The following is a 16446-nucleotide window of genomic DNA, read 5'->3' as shown; positions in this document are numbered from 1 at the left end:
TACTCCCTGTTAAATGAACACTGGACAATCCCAGGGTTTTTTTTTTTTTCTCACTTTCCCTTCCACCAGAGAAACACTCCTCAGTTTAATTTTTTTTAGCAGTTCAGTCCCTAATCTTAGGGAGTAAGAGCATCAAATCACCCCGTTCAGTGGTCAAGCATAATTTTTTTTTAATCTGCCTTAAATAACATTAGTTCAGTATTTGCAGTGTTCCCTAGATATTATACTTATCTCAGGAGAAGTAAAGTAAAGTAAATGCTTCACATCCTGAGGTAGTATTATCTAAGGTGATACTAGAATGTTTTAAGGGCAAGGACTTTACATACCTTTACACAGGAGTCCAGCTAACCAATCTGGAAATTAAGGGATGGAGGGAAAACTGAGGAACAAAACCGTTCGAAAGCGATGGCATTCATACGTTGTTCTGTTTATGTTGAGTCTTGCAATAAATTGTGTACATGCTTTTTTCAGTTAGTGGGAAAATGGGCCCTTCCATTTTTCTGACTACTGACTTTAACAGAATTACTTTAAGGCCTTGAAGGCATTTTTAATTTTTCACTAACTGCTTACATTCAGAAGTGTTGCAGAATTTTGCGGGTAAGAGAATGCAATCACATTATGAATCTGGGTAGGTTCTTTTCTGTGTTGTGCTGTGTCATTGGATATGTCTATAACCGCAATCAGAGGTTTACCTGTGCCAGCATGGCTAAAAATAGCAATGTAGATGCGGCGGCATGGACTTAAGTGTGGGCTATACAAGCATGCCCAGAACCCTAGATACTCATGTTGCTAGCTCATCTTGCTGCATCTTCACTGTTATTTTTAGCCATGCTAGTTTGGGTATGTCTACCCATGCTGCAGTCACACTTCAGATTGTAGTATAGACATGTCCTAAGAGACAGAGCACAGAACTCACAGCCCAGGGAGAGGAGGCTAATGTGGCTTCCCAATCCTGGTCTGTTCTGGAACCCCCAGCATAACTTAGCCCAGGGACCCTGTCTAAATTATGGCAGCTCCAGGGGCTGCCCTGTGAGTAGTGGTGCTGAGTGCTGCAGTTTCACCCCCGGCACACCTCCTGTGCCCCCAGGACTTGAAAAGGAATCCTTAGGAGGCAGCCTTTAGACTGTTTCCACAGTGCCTGAACTGGGAGAATCCTCTCAACCAGAACCAGGGCTCTTAGGACCCTTTTATGTGAGGACCTCCCTCTGTATAGCTTGTATTCTGCAGGACTAGGCTGTATGTTGCTTAGTTGCATTTAGGAGATCATAGCAAGTAAATAAAAAGAGGCAAGTGCTTATGACTGATTTTACCTAAATGCAAGGCCAAATACTGCTCTGTTGTACTAGAGTATTGATTTTATAGAGTAACAGAGCAAATTTATCCCCTGGTATTAATCCAATCATTATTTCCCATCCTGTTTGTACCTACTGAAGAACATCAGTATGATATTGTGTAATATTTCACAGGCTTAGCCAATGGAGGGTATTATTGCTCTTGCCTTCCTCTGTTTTTTCTTCTTATTGTTCAGAAAGCAAGCTCTGCCTACATCCATAAGGAACATAAATATAGAAATATTTTTAGAGTGGTGTGATATACAGATTGTACTGCCATGAGTGTGGGATGACCATGTTACTCCACATGTGGAAATAACTAACAAGTAAACCAGAACTTGAACAGTGTTAAATTCAGTATTCTTTGGCTGAGATACTTAACCAACTGCAGAATTCTCTCAATAGTCCTGTCCTGTAATTAATCTTCTTTAAGATAAAATGAACAAGATAAACATCCAGAAAACTACCCAGATCCTTACCATATGCTGTGTCTAGTATTTGCCTAGCCCCAATAGGACCTGATCCATAGCCCAATTAATTCAATGGAAAGATTCCCATTCACTTCAATTGGCTTTGGATCATACCTGTAGAGAGTAAATATGAACTCAGTCTGTGTCATGGAAATGTTGGGCCAGATCCTCAGCTAATGTATAGCAGCGCAGTGGAGCTACACCAATTTATACCAGCTGAGAATCTGGCTCCTTTTATAATAGAGAATTCCAGGTGTCAAATAACTGTTTTTGTAGATGGAAGTAGTATTATAAGATTTTTCCAGTTGCTATGCAAGAATGGGCAGATGATGGCTGGAGAAGGTACTACACAGAAGTTGTATGTGAAAGAGAGACCGAGACAGAAACAGATGATGTATCAGTAGTCCTTTAAAAAAGACAGAATAATATTAATGATGGAATAGTATGGTAATTTTATTTTATTGTATGTTCTGCATATAGAAGTTATAACTTCAAAACTGGTTCTACATTCTGGCTGCAATGGCCTTTCTCACATCCTACTTTTTTGCCATTTAAGGTACCTCTCATCTGCTTTATATTGTATTTCTAAAGAAAGACCCCCAAATAACAGCCCACATTGTACCACTAGGAAAAACTCAATGAGCAGCTAGAAGAACAGCGACAAGAGCAAGCCCTGCAGAGATATCGCTGTGAAGCTGATGAGCTTGACCATTGGCTACTCAATACCAGAGCCTCTTTGGACACCACTTTGATTACTTCTGAGGAACCCATGGACATGGAGGCTCAACTGGTTGACTGTCAGGTAAAACAAAAGTCATGGTTCAGTTCTGCAACTATTACACTGAGTAATAGTGGTCCAGCCAAGGAGGAGTCAGCTGTGGGAAAAACTATTCCCAGAGATGCCCTGGCTGTCAGCAAAGCAGTATGCCCCAGGAGGAGAGGTAGGAGGTAAACCCCATGACTTTGGGAGACTAAGCTGATAAAGCCAAACATCCCAGGGCTGTCTGAGATACTGGCCCTTTTCCAACCACCCCCAAGTGTTGCCAACTGGGGTAGAAGAGTAGGTAAATTATAGACAGCGGGACCTGGAAAGCCCTTTCCACCCACATACCTACAAAAAGAATGATCAAGTACAGTCAAAACATGTTTAAAAGGCACAATATTTAAACATAATGTTAACAAACTGTTATATCCTGGTTACTGAGATCCTTGGGATTATAAACTTCCAACAAAAAATGGAACCTTAATATTTAAAACTTTTGTTAAGGCAGAGTTAAGAATGCCCGGTGATAGCTTGTGCCCTTCCAGAACGTTGAGTTCAGCAAAACTCAAACGTCTGAAAACCAGAAAATACTGAGTTTAGGTAAACACCCAGCCAACTGTAAGTCTACCCCCATTCAAGATGGCAGTATCCCCTGGGAATTATCCACATACACTCCAGCTGCCTTCACTGTGTGAGTGTAGCTGTTCTGAATGGCGGAAGAGTAAGTTGGAGCAGCTTGGAAGAACTGTGATTGGGTTATGAGGAGATCTGGATCTGAGTCCCCCGATGTGAGGCATCAAAGGAAAAAGGTGCATGTGTACCTTGAGGTCTGCATCTCTGCAATACATAATTGTGAAGGTGGTGCCAGCAGCAGGGCACTGGGGTCATCTTGCCATGTCTTGAGGTATGAGAGCTGTCTGTGGAGGTAATGATGAGAGGAGGAAAATACAGGTTTAGGTGGTATCCTGTGTGCAAGTGGGAAGGGGCTATATAAGGATAGGAAGCGGCTGTTACATTTTACAAGTGTAGTATTGTGTTGGACAAGTAGGCTCCGTGTTTGAGCATAGTACAGGTGCAGGTAGAACCTGTCCTTTGCAGCGAAAAGGCAGAGTGGGAGTATATGTGTTGTGGGTGTTGTGAGGCATCGCTCAAAGAGGACAGAGTTGAAGTTGGTTAGGTGTTTACCTGAACTTGGTATGTCCTGATTTTCAGAAGTTTGAGTTGTGCTGAACTCGATGTTCTGGAAGGACACAAGCTATCACTGGGCAGCCTAACTCTGCATTGATGTAGTCTTTTGCCATTTAATTTCCTAGTTTTTAAAGAGAGAAATGTTTGTTGGTAGGAGGTAGTGGTCATTTAGGCAGTTGTGGTTTTCACCTAGGTTTGCAGTTGATATTCTACTGTGGCTAGATAATAATCAAAAGACCTAGCCTTCATACAGTGTTTCATCACTAGATCTCAACAGACTTTATATCATTATCCCCATTCTACAGCTGAGAGACAGAGGGGAAGTGGCTTGCCCACGTCACCCAGCAGGCCAGTCACAGAGTAGCAATAGTCTCAGTTCAGTGGTCTTTCCACTAGGCCGCATGGCTGCTATGTAATTCCTCAGTGCTCCTCCCCCCTCCTGTTTGTTTTGTATAGTGGAATGGGGATGATGGTCAGGGTTTGAAATGTTTGCAATGTGTCGTTGCTAACAGGGCTGTTCCAAGAAATCTCAACCTATCTATGTTCTAGTCCACCGCTCTCCCAACCCTGGCCCTTCCCCCACACATGGACCAGCCCCCACACTGGGGTAATGTGTATATTATTAACTATTCACTTTCTCGATTTCAGGTGTTTAAGTTTGTATTAACTTTATTTCCCCCACCTGAAATTCCAGCTGTAAGAGGAGCATGGTCTCCTAGAACACACAGTGGGCAGGGAGAGGGCTCAGACCCCTGAAGAGGGGTAGGACTGTCCCAGATCTCAGCACATCCCCAGAAGGGGAGAATTCAGCATAGCAGGCTCTGAGAGGACTGACAACAGCATCATCTTCTGCTACCTCTCACATTCTCCAGCCTCTGTCATCTTCTTCCCCTGACTGCAACCCACTTTCCCCTTATCTTAGGCCCTGACCTACCACCCATTCCCATTTACTCCATTCCCCTTAATGTCCCCATCCCTAGCTGCAGACTCAACCCCCTTTCCCCGCATTCTTAGTCCAATCACCGCTCCCCTCTCAGTAAGCATTTGAATGCACGTGTAATTTATTTTCTTTTCAAAAATAGTTTCAGCGTCTTTTGAATATTCCTCTCTGTACACAGATGACAGTTTTCAGAAAAACAAAAATAAATAAACCCACATCAACACTTGACAGAAGCAGATTTTCCCCAGATTTTCCCCAGCTCTTTCTCAGATTTCAGCCCAGGGTGGGTTTCAAACTTCAAAGTTTCTAGAATCTCTAAACTTAATGCAATGTTGTTGTTTCTTCTGGGGGCTGTCTCTCAGGAACCCCTTGCTCAAACAAGCCCACATTTGGATCACTGATCCTACCCTATGGTCTCATGAGGCATAACAATTTTCAAGACAATCTGTATAAGCACATAGATTTTAGAACATTTAGAAGAGTCATCCTTTAAACCAAAAGCTGGCCTTAACCTTAACTCTGGGGAGGGGCTCTACACATCTGTTAGCAAGAGAAAGAGAAATGGAGATGAATACAGCCTGAAACAAGAGCTTTGAGACTTGTGAATTACTCCATTCATGTCAGTAGGTGTTCCCATCTCACCTTCACCATGCTGGAGACTTTCTGATACATGTCAGGCATATCCAATCTCCACTCCTCACCCGACTCAGCCCTGTGTTCTTGGGGCATGCTCCAAGCATGCCTGTTCTAAGCTCCCAAACCAGAGGGTCAGGACCTCCCCAGACCCTGGTTCGCAGAGTGGGGAGAGTAGAAAGATGGGCTCAGATCCCCTTAGAGGGTCAAGACGCCCCAAATCCCAGCTCACATGAGGGGTAGCAGAGGGAAAGGGGCTCAGATATCTGCAGAAAGTCAAGAACCTGGCTTACATGATGGGCTAAGGATGGAAGGTTAACCCTCCCCTAGATGGGCAGGTGCCCCGGATCCTAGCACAGACACAGTGCAGCAGGGCTCAGACAGTCAGACTCCAGCAGGGAGGCAGAGACCCCCGGATCCCAGTTTACATATTAAAAAGTAGGGAGAAGGGCCCAACCCTCCCAGAAAACCAAGCCCCTACAGAACCTGGCTCATGTTGGGGACGAGAAGGATGGGTCATACCGTCATATATGTTCAGGGACCCCAAGCTCTGGGCACACACACATGGGGGACAGTGAGCAGGGCTCAGACCCTCAGATAGGCGAGCCCCCTCCAGAACCTGGCTCCTATGGGGGGGTGTCACATTCCTGTAGATGGGCTGGGGGCCTTCTGACTGTGGTACACACAGAAATGGGGAGATGATAGGTGCCCCTGCCCCTATTCTCCCAGCCCCATGTCTCCCTTTTAAGTGTTTCACACTGCTTCTTCACCCCCCTCCCAAGTGCCCTCCCTTCCAAGCGTGCATTTGTTTGGGTAGTTTTTCTTTTTAAGAAGTAGTTTTGGTGCCTTCTTCTTAGGAATCAGAGGTCTCAAACCCTGGTTCATAGGGCTTATAGGTACCAATAAGCTCCAACCTGCTATCCAGGGATCTGCTAACAGTTGCACAACTAGAATCTGAACTCCAACAAAGGACTCCCGTGCTGGGCTCTGATTGGCGGATCTCTGGGGGTCCTGATTGGTTCTCTGCTTGTATTTAAACTGAGCACAGGGGAAGGAAGTTGTTTGCACAACTGGGTTTCCTCTGTTTAGGACTCCTTCTCCTGCAGTACCTGCTCCTATTGTCACTAATTTCCTGGTAACCTGACCCTGCATCCCTCCTGGCACCTAACTCTCGGTCTGCCCTCTGGTCTGTCTCAGACGCTGACCTCCTGGTATCTGATCCTGCTTGGCTCCCAACTCCTGCTCTGACCACTAAGTCAGACTGCCCACATGCTGGTCTTGACAATTCTGAATATTCTGCTGTATTCAGATTATATTTTCCCAAAATAAAAATCCCAGTTTGATAGAGGTAGATTGGAACATCATGCCTGCTTTTTTCACTTCAGATTTCTACCCTAGGTTGGATTAAAACTCACACAGCTAGGTGTGGTGCTCAGATTTAACAATCATTACATAGCCAAAGAACCACCCGGGTCCTGTAATGTAGAGGTAGTTTTCCAGGTAATTAGTACCTCTCTCTGTGGATGCTCAGGATAATCCTTGATGTGCATAACTGGAGAAGCAAACTCTTTTTTAAATAATGTTTTAACATGATTTCCCCCAAAAGGACTGGTAATACTCTTTTTGGGGTAATCCTAGAGTACTGGAGATCCTGGTATGATGATCTAAGCCCTGGTTTGGTCCCTGATTTCTGTGCTGGTTAGTCTTCCTTTATGCACTGATTCAGAGCTCAACTACCCTGGGGTAAATCATGAGTAACTTTGTTGAAGTTAGTGGTGTTACACTGGTGTAAAATTGATGTAATAGAGATTAGAATCAAATCATGTTTCCAGTCTTTAAGACCTCTTCAGTACTTGAATTTCCAGTCTATCCAATCCTGCCATGATCTCACTGTTCATTCTTGTTCTTCTGTAGACCAACACTTTGAAGTTAAAATAAAATGATGGTATGATTTATCATTTGTATGTAAGCTCTAGGAAATGAATTAGTGAAAAAGCAGTCGCTAATCTGGTGTGGAAAAATTAGTACTGCTCTTCAAGTAATGGTACTTTAAATTGCCTGTGTTTCAAAACTCACAACACAATCCTTTGTGTAACAAATTTAACAAACGTTTTCATTTTTTTCAAGTTCTGCCCATCTTTACAGCACACGTTCCTTCAGAGAGCAAAGCCTCTAGAGCAGTAGTTCTCAAACTTTTATAGTGGTGACCCCTTTCACAAAGGAAGCCCCTTTATAAATTAACACTTTTTATATATTTAACACCATTATAAATGCTGGAGGCAAAGTGGGGTTTGGGGTTGAGACTGACAGCTCACGACCCCCTGAGGGTTCTGACCCCCAGTTTGAGAACCCCTGCTCTAGAGCACTTGACAGGTGCTGTGGAAAATGGAAACGCACTTTTGTTATCTGACTAAATCTGAGTAAAAATCTAATATGATATTTTAATTTGGAAGCAGCAAAATGTGCCTCATTATCTATGTAATAAATAAATAGTGAACTGCATATCAGGAAAATAGATTATGAAAACAAGTAAGCCACAGATTTGTCTCTGTAAATCGCTCTCTAGACTAAAGAGGATTATATAGAGGATCTCAGGGCCATTCAAGCACCAATCAGAAAAGGCAAACAGTGAGAAGAGAAGCTTATCAATACAGACACAGCAACCTGGGGGAAGGAGGGTGGGAAAGCAGAGAGTGTGATTTCTTTCTTGTTGTATATTCAATGAAGAGGAAAGGAGTAGCCATTTATTGTCCTATGCAGTGGTGTCACTGTCCAGCACAGAAAGAATGGAATAGCCACTAGGCATCTTAGCCACAGTGGCCGTTGAAATGCAAAAAAGAGTGTCTCCTTTGCAGCACATTTTCTGTTTCAAATAAGCCAACTTTTCAGTGAACTTCTTTTAAAATTTTAAATAAAAAGTCAAGACATGCAAAGGGTTGCAAGTATATTCCTGAGGACTCTGGAGGGGGCTGGAGAGCAAAACAAGGAAAATCTTTAGTTTGGAAGAGGATGAGGTAGGCCACAGGTCTCCTTGCCAGGAAGCTTGGTGGATGCTGGAAAATGTATGAATTTGCCTCTTTGTTTTTGCTGCTGCAGAACATGCTGGTGGAAATTGAACAGAAGGTGGTGGCCTTGTCAGAGCTCTCTGTGCACAATGAGAACCTGCTCATGGAAGGAAAGGCACACACAAAGGATGAGGCAGAGCTGTTGGCCGTAAAGCTCAGAACTTTAAAGGGAAGCCTTCTGGAGCTGCAGAGAGTGCTGCATGACAAACAAATCAACATTCAAGTAAGCAGCTCTTTGTAATTGGCTTTGAAGGGACCAGTATTTTTCCCCATTAACAATTGTGGTAGGGGGTTTCAGACAATTGGGAGGGGGAGTTAAGAAATGTTTGACCGTGATAAAGTAAGTTACACATCTTAAAACAACAAATAGCAGGATGCTAAAACATATACATAATTTCTCTAGCAAGCTGTAGCTTAATATTTGCATGTTATAACACAGATCATTGATTTCATAATTAATTACGCTATTTTTATATCAGTATCTTTACTAGACAGCAATAACATACTATTTGATTAGTTGGCCTCAATTTACTGAACCCTTGTCCCCAGTCTTTTGTCTGTTGTAGATTGTATGCTCTCTGGGGCAGGGACTCTACTTACTTATTTCCATACAATGCATTGTGGGCTTTACAAGAAACAAATCATCAACAAAATAATGGAACATATTTTTAAATATTGCAATCGGTAACTAGTATCATCCAACTAGATAAGTATTCTCTCTCTTGAAGAAATGAGGAACAAAGATTGACAGATTTAACCTGAATATTGTTTTATGATATTATTTCCAGCCATATGACTGTACCTAATGCATCTAGATAATGTCTTTTGTTTTAAAAGTTATCTTATTTATTCTTTAGGCTAAATTAGCATGGGGAGAAGTGAAAGCACACAAGGAAGTCAACATATAACATGACAGACTGGCTTTTCGTTTTGAATTTGCTTGCTCTGGGATATTTTCTTCTTCTTCTCTAGCCTTTGGGTGTGCAAATCAAATACATGATAAGCTTCAAAAAATGTCTATATTGTAATATAGATTAAAGTTTATGGAGCACTTAGCTTGAAAAGTTACTAGGTGCACTAGGAACTATTTTTAGTTCTAGTGTCATACAGAAGAGCGCAAAAAAAAAAGAAAAAAATTTTTTTCAAAAAAGCAGATATCATGGTTTTGTTGTTCAGATTTGGTATTAGATGTGTTGAGAATTTTTTATTCTGAAAAGAAAACATTTCATCCCAAGTACCCCTTCAACATTATTCTTGCATAGTAAACCTCATGATTATACAAATTAAATAAATGTTACCAGCAGTGTGCTGAGGTATAATATTGTCATATATAAGTCATATAAAATCACTGGCAAAATGCAAAGATAGTAATTGGTATCAAAACTTGATTTCTTGCAATGTTGGGTTTTTAAATACGATAAGATTAATGAACCCCAGTTTTATTGTAAGCTTATTTACAGAATTTTTGGCTACTTTGCTAATATTAAGATAATTTTCGTTATAATTTAAAATTATTACCAGACTTAAATCAACTGCTTACCCCAAAATGTTACATAAATGCAACACTTCCATTTTATTTAAAGACCATGTTCTTGAAAGTTTTTATATCCATGTAAGCAGCTATTTTAGCTTTTAGGACTTCAGTTGCAGGTCATGAACATAAGAAGATAGAGGAAGCTGTGTATCATCTAACTTTTTAGAAGAAAGAAAAGGAGTACTTGTGGCACCTTACAGACTAACCAATTTATTTGAGCATCCGATGAAGTGAGCTGTAGCTCACGAAAGCTTATGCTCAAATAAATTGGTTAGTCTCTAAGGTGCCACAAGTACTCCTTTTCTTTTTGCAAATACACACTAACACGGCTGTTACTCTGAAACCTTTTTAGAAGAGAGGTTTAAACTGATTATCTGATCAGTGAAGGATATTTTAGTAAATGACCCCTTCTTATAATAATTTCCTAGTCTGAACTTCTCTTTCAAGAAGTTACAAGTTACATTGCATCCTCTCTTCTCTTAAATTCATGATTCTCACCTTATAATTATTTCCTTGATTAAGTGACCAAGGCATAAGGCATTTCCTGTGGATTAATGATCAGAGAAGCTGATGGCCTGAAATATAGTAGAGGAACATTAACCCCAGCTGATCACTGATCCTGAGGAGATGTTATGTGCCAAGACCATTATTGCTCTCATCAGATGAAAATGCAAAAATAAAATCACAGGCTTATCATCACTTCCCTTGGGTACAAGACAGCCACAGAGAGTGGTAAGAAGAAGGTCTCTCCTCAACCTACACCAGACAATAGAGCTAGATAGCAATGAAGGGAATGCATGTTGCTCTGTCCCAAGTAATATTATAGCAGCCACTTTACCCCTGTCCCTCAAGGAGACCCAGGAAGCATTGTGTCCTCTGACGTGCTTCACTCCGCCCCCTCTCTCCCCCCCCACAGCCCCCTGCTGCAAATGTGACCCAGTATATAAACTGCTGCAATGCTCTCTTGCTCTGCGCCTGTACCTATCCTAATAATTTGCTCTCGAATACGCTGGAGAAGTTAAACTACTTTGATGAGCACAAACCATTTTGCAGACAAAATTCTTTCTTTATCTTCCCACACCCTCTGATGCACAGGGCATCCACCAGTTTCTGCCTTTCATTTAGGGCCTGTGCTGGTCTGTTCAGGCGTTTTGAGTATCATGTTTATGGATATACTTCTTTCTCTGTTGTTCTGCTTAATGTTTCTCTAGATTGCCCCCTTTTTCTCTTTACAGGTAATATCCATATTATCACTTCCCATGGAAGTCATGGTGGTGGCATACTTAAAATGTGTCCTAAATATGTCCATCATCGTCATTGTCTTACCATGTTTGATGCTTTAGATTGGTTTACTCTACTTAGACTCTGATATTGTAAGAAACTCTTTCCAATGGACTCTGAATATCGTCCACAGGCATGAGTGAGTTGATCTTATCAATTTCTGTTGTAGATTTCCATGACCCTGCTCCATAAAGGAGGACTGACATGATGCCAGCGTTAAAAAAGTTAAAAAATTTTCTGTCAGTGCCAATCATGCAACTTCTCCAAATCTGTTTCAAGTGTATGAAAATTGTTTGCTGCTTTTGATATTTGTTGCTTGAAATCAAGTTTGATGTCACCATCATTGCACAACTCGCTCCCTAGAAAGATTAAATTACTTACTACTTCTAGTGTTTCTTTGTCCATTCAAATCGTTATTTTGTGGACATTGATAGCCATATATTTTCTCTTTCCCTTGTGGATAGACAAACGAACTTGTTTTGCTGTTTCTGCTAAAAGCTCTGTCTTTTCTTCTATTAAGTAATGTGTTGAACTGAGGCAGGACAATGAGTTCAGCCAAAATGAGTTCATCCGATTGTATTCTATCGTTTGTCCATAAAATTCCTAGTTGCCTTCTGTGGTTATTGTCCTCATGGCAAAGTCAATGACCAGTGCAAACAATAGTGGGGACATAATACACGTTTACCTTACTTCAGTTGTCACTGCAAACCATTTGCTGATGTTGTCACTATCTCTGACTACGTATTCAGCATTATAATATAGATCCTTGATTATTCTAATTATTTTTGCTGGTATTCTGTAGTATGCCATAATTTTCCAAAGACTGTCCTTATGTATGCTGTCAAAAGCCTTCTGGAGATCTGTAAAATTTATCACAAGAGGTCCTTGCCAATTCCACATTTTGTTCTAGAATATGTCTGAGAACAACAATATGGTCTTCACATGATCTCAGTGGTCTAAAACCTGCTTATTCCTCTTCAGGTTGAAGGTCTAGTTGTTTCTTGTTACATTCCAGGATGATAGTACACATGATTTTTCCAGGTACTGAGCGTAATGTGATTCCTCTCTAGTTATTGTAGTTAGTATGGTCACTCTTCTTTGGCAGTTTTACTGTAAAGCCTCTCCTCCACTGGGTTGGGTTCTTTTCTTCATTCCATAGTCTATCCAAGAAGACAAGAGAAGTTTGGAGGGCCGTTTTGTCACTTGCTTTAAGCATCTCTCCAGTAATGTTATCCTCTCTGCTGCTTTCCCATTTTGGAGTTTACTGATGAGTCTTCCATTTCTTCCCATATCAAGCTCCAGTGGTAGGTCTTCATCAGGCATTTCTAGTAGTTAACTTGGGCTTGTTCTATTTAAAACAGTCTGAAAATATTCTTCCTATCTTTTCCTTTTGTTGTTGTTCTGTATTAAGAGTCTTAACATTTACATCTCTGACAGGCTTCCAGTACTGCTAAAGTTTCCTGTTAGCTGTGTGATTGTCTTATACAAGGTTATAAGATCACCGCTTTGGGTAGCATTTTCAGTCTCTTGACATTTTCTATCCATGTATGCACTTTGTTCTCTTCTAGACTCCTTTTTATCTCTGTCTAGAGTTCTGTATTCTTCTTGCCACTTGCTTGTCTCTTGACATGTCTTAGCATTAATGGGTTTTTGCTTTATAGTTATTCTCTTATCCACTGCTGTCCAAGTAACATCATTAACCCATTCTTCCCTTTTAGATTTTGTTATTAAAATGTCTTTGCATTGCCTGGATAGAAGCTCTGATGTTTTCCCTCAGAATATCAGCATCTGGGTTTTCTTCAACTAACTCCATTAGAACACTGCACCTGTTCTTCAGCTCAAGCTGAAAAGCACCTTTTGTGTTTGGGTCTTTTTGATTGTGTGCTATTGATGCATTGTCTTCTTTTAACCTTCTTCTTCCTCTTAAACTTGATCTTCAATTCAGTGATGCAAAAGTTATGGTCACGGACCACATCTGCTCCCTTGTGCGCACCTGTGAAATGTTCTTGAAATGCAGAAGCGATCTATCTGATTCTTTGTAGTACCGTCTTGGGAGTTCCATGTCACTTTCTGGATTTCTTTGAGGAAATATTTTCCCATCTATCACAAAGTTGTTCATACTGCAAATTTCTACGAATTGTTCACCGTTTTGGTTCATTTCCAAACCCCTGCTGCACTTGCCCATAACTTTATCTAACCCATCATTGTTCATTCCAGTGTTTGTATTAAAATCACACATAGTCACTATGATACCATGTTTTGGGACATTAATTAAGGCATCTTGTAACAAATCATAAAAAGCATTTTTTTCCACAACTGGATTTTTGCACTGTGTAACCACTAGCTTGAAGAATCTAATCTAAAAGTGAACTCTAATAATTTTTTCATGGACTGGTTCCTACTTCATTCAGCATTTGGATTGCTATGTCAGCTTCAAGTCTATGATCCACATTCCTTGAATATATGATGGTTTTATTTGAACAAATTATACTTTAGAGAAACAAACTTGTTTATCTGCACTCACTGATTCCAATGACATCCAGCTAGTAGCTATCCATTTTGGTAATTACTTGAGCTGTTTTAGAAGCTTTATATATTGTTCTCAGTGATTTTTTTTTCAGTGCCTCTCATATTCTTCACATGAAGTTGATCTCTTGTTCAAGCCTGCTGCACACTCTGTATGGCTCCTGTCGTTCATTTCTGTAGGAAGTTAATTTTTACATCATAGGATTACCAGCACCCAGCACAATCTTGTGGATACTTCCCCATCCACCACCCAGGGGATGCGCTTAGTAGCTTCAGATGCTCCAAGTAACAGACAAAAACAAAAGGAAGCTGTGGAAATACCCTAAAAGCTCTTAGATCAGAAGGGATCCAAATAATTTTTTGCAGCTATCCATTGCAGAGTTTAGCAGTCATACCATACAATATCTTTCAAACTTTTATGCTGTGAGACTACCTTCAAGCTACACGTATTTGGGGCAATAATATGAAATAAAATGCTGTGTTGACCTTGTTTTTTCTCTGCTTTTCTTCCAGATGGCTCCACTTCCTGGTTGCAGGAATGTGTGGGGTCAGCTGATATGAGGGTCAGAATGTAAAGGAGCAGTTACGGTGATCTGCCTCTTCTGCACGGAGATCTAGATCCTTTTAAGACCCCTTTGGAACTTCCTGGTGCTCCTCCTGCAATGGGGGCTCCTATTGGTTAGGAAGGTGGAGAGGAGAAGGATTAGAGGGGAGGTTCATAGAGTGCTATGGGTCCAAAAGGGTAAGCGCAGAGGCAGCACTAGCCTTTCCTAGGGAGTGGAGGAGCCTCTTACACTCCACCAGCACCAGCTACACAGTGAATTGCTAACCAGTTTCCCCTGCAGCCCATCCTCATTCCACTGCCCAATTTCACCACTTCTCCCTGATTCCACTTCCTGGCCCCTTCATCCACTTCTCACTCTTATATGGGGAACCATGTCATCTCTTCTCTCTGCCTTTTCCCCAGTCCCTGAGTCTATGTCCCAGCCTCATTCTGCTCCTTCCCCCTCACTGAGCAGGAAGCAGGGATTCTATGAGTGCATGGGAGCCAAAGAGTCAGAAAAAAAAGGTGAGAGAAGTTCTTGAATGAAGCTGGGAAAAGGAGGTGCTCAGTGGAAAGGTTTAGAAGGGACTGAGCAAGAGGGGCGAGGGAGACAAAGGCTGGGGGTAGGAAGGAAGCAGAGACCTGTAAGCCATAGAGATTCAAATAAATGTTTACAGGTCAGATCCTCTTTCCATCTGCCATCCTAGGCCCAATCCACTGTAGCCCCCCTAAATCATGCGCTTGCAACCAGGAATGGTGAAGCAGAGGGCAAAGATGAGGAAAATGGTAAAGATAATGGCAAGAATTTTCAAAAGTGATGTCTAAATTTAGGCTTGTATGTCCATAAATCAGCATCTAAATAAATGGCCTGATTTTCAGAAAGGCTAAGCACCCACAACTCCCAATGAAGCACTTATTTTTTCTAATGCAATAAAAGACTGAAAAATGTTGTTTTATTCCTTAGAAAGTTCCCAAATTTGTATAGTTCAGCTAAGGTTAAAAGCCCACTAACCACAAATTCAGTATATTTACTGAAGTGTTGTTGTTGGCTAACTTTCATGTAGCCTTTTAAAAATCAAGCAGAGGCCTAAATTTACCATTGAATTCACATATTTGGCTCCCAGTGAAATCAGTGGAAGTTGTATGTGCCCCTCTGGGGGCAGAATATGTCCCCAGTTTCTTAGAAATTCAGTGACTGTTAGATTCTTTCGCAGTTGTCTTGTTTGTATTTTTTTCCATTTCTTGTAGCTCTGTAAGCAGTGCAATACTTAGTCTTTCAAAGCAAACAGTATAAAATTGCATATTTTAAAGGGACACAGTCACCACACAGATCACATTTCTATCAAAATTTACACCTAGTATAGTTACACTTAACACACAAAGTTATTCTAACTGAAATACATTAGCAGCAAACAGTTTCTGTTTTTTTAAGTTTATTTACTTTATGCATTCAAAAGTACATTGTAGTAAATAAATTGCCTATAAAGATTAAAAAATAATTGATACCAATTTTGAATCTTGGTTTTTCTGAGTACTTACAAGCCAATAAACAAAAAAAGTTCTATCAAATACAATTCAAATTGAAATGTTAATGTGTTCATTACCTTTTATCGTCTATGATTTGGGAATAATTAAAACAGACACAACTAAACATAGGAGGTTAGTGCTAGAACATGTGTATTCTAGCTTATATATATATATATATATATAAGCTAGAATACACACACACACACTTTGCAGTACATGTTTTACTCCTGGATCTACAAATTCCAAAGGCTCTCTCATATTTATTTATTTCTTATTTCCATAGACTGAAAAAAAAAATCTGAAACAAGCTTGTCTTGTAATGTTCCATTTTCAAACCTTGGTGTGGTTTTATTACTTAGCATGCATCCAAGGCCTTCAATTTGTTTATTTTAGTTTTGTGTAGCACCTGTCCCCTTGGTAGCTGAACACTCCTCCTAGCGAAGAGGATGCTTTAAGAATCTAGTTCAAATCAGTCTCTAGCCATTGATAAGCTTTCTGTACCATTTAGAAAAAGTGTGTCTTTCTCCATTCAAACAATAGCTTCCCTTCATTTCTTCCTCACCAAGATTAATTTGAGATTCAATGAGAAACTATTCATTTCTTTCAAAAGTCCTTCAAATAGTAGTAGGAGATAGAGAAATCTA

General features: G+C 40.7%; 1 protein-coding gene across 1 annotated transcript in view; it reads left to right on the top strand.

Annotated features, from left to right (window-relative positions):
* Positions 1-16446, top strand: part of SYNE1 (spectrin repeat containing nuclear envelope protein 1) — a 503778-nt gene that overhangs the window by 361288 nt on the left and 126044 nt on the right. The window contains exons 96-97 of the mRNA XM_084624934.1: positions 2430-2603; positions 8422-8613. Of these exons, the coding sequence (XP_084481060.1) occupies positions 2430-2603; positions 8422-8613 (366 nt within the window). The remainder of the gene's footprint in view (positions 1-2429; positions 2604-8421; positions 8614-16446) is intronic.

The sequence above is a fragment of the Lepidochelys olivacea genome, assembly GCF_965140295.1.
Source record: "Lepidochelys olivacea isolate rLepOli2 genome assembly, chromosome: 3".
Lineage (NCBI taxonomy): Eukaryota > Metazoa > Chordata > Testudines > Cheloniidae > Lepidochelys > Lepidochelys olivacea.
The sequence above is the reverse complement of the archived record's forward strand: the minus strand, read 5'-3'. Positions and strand labels throughout refer to the sequence as shown.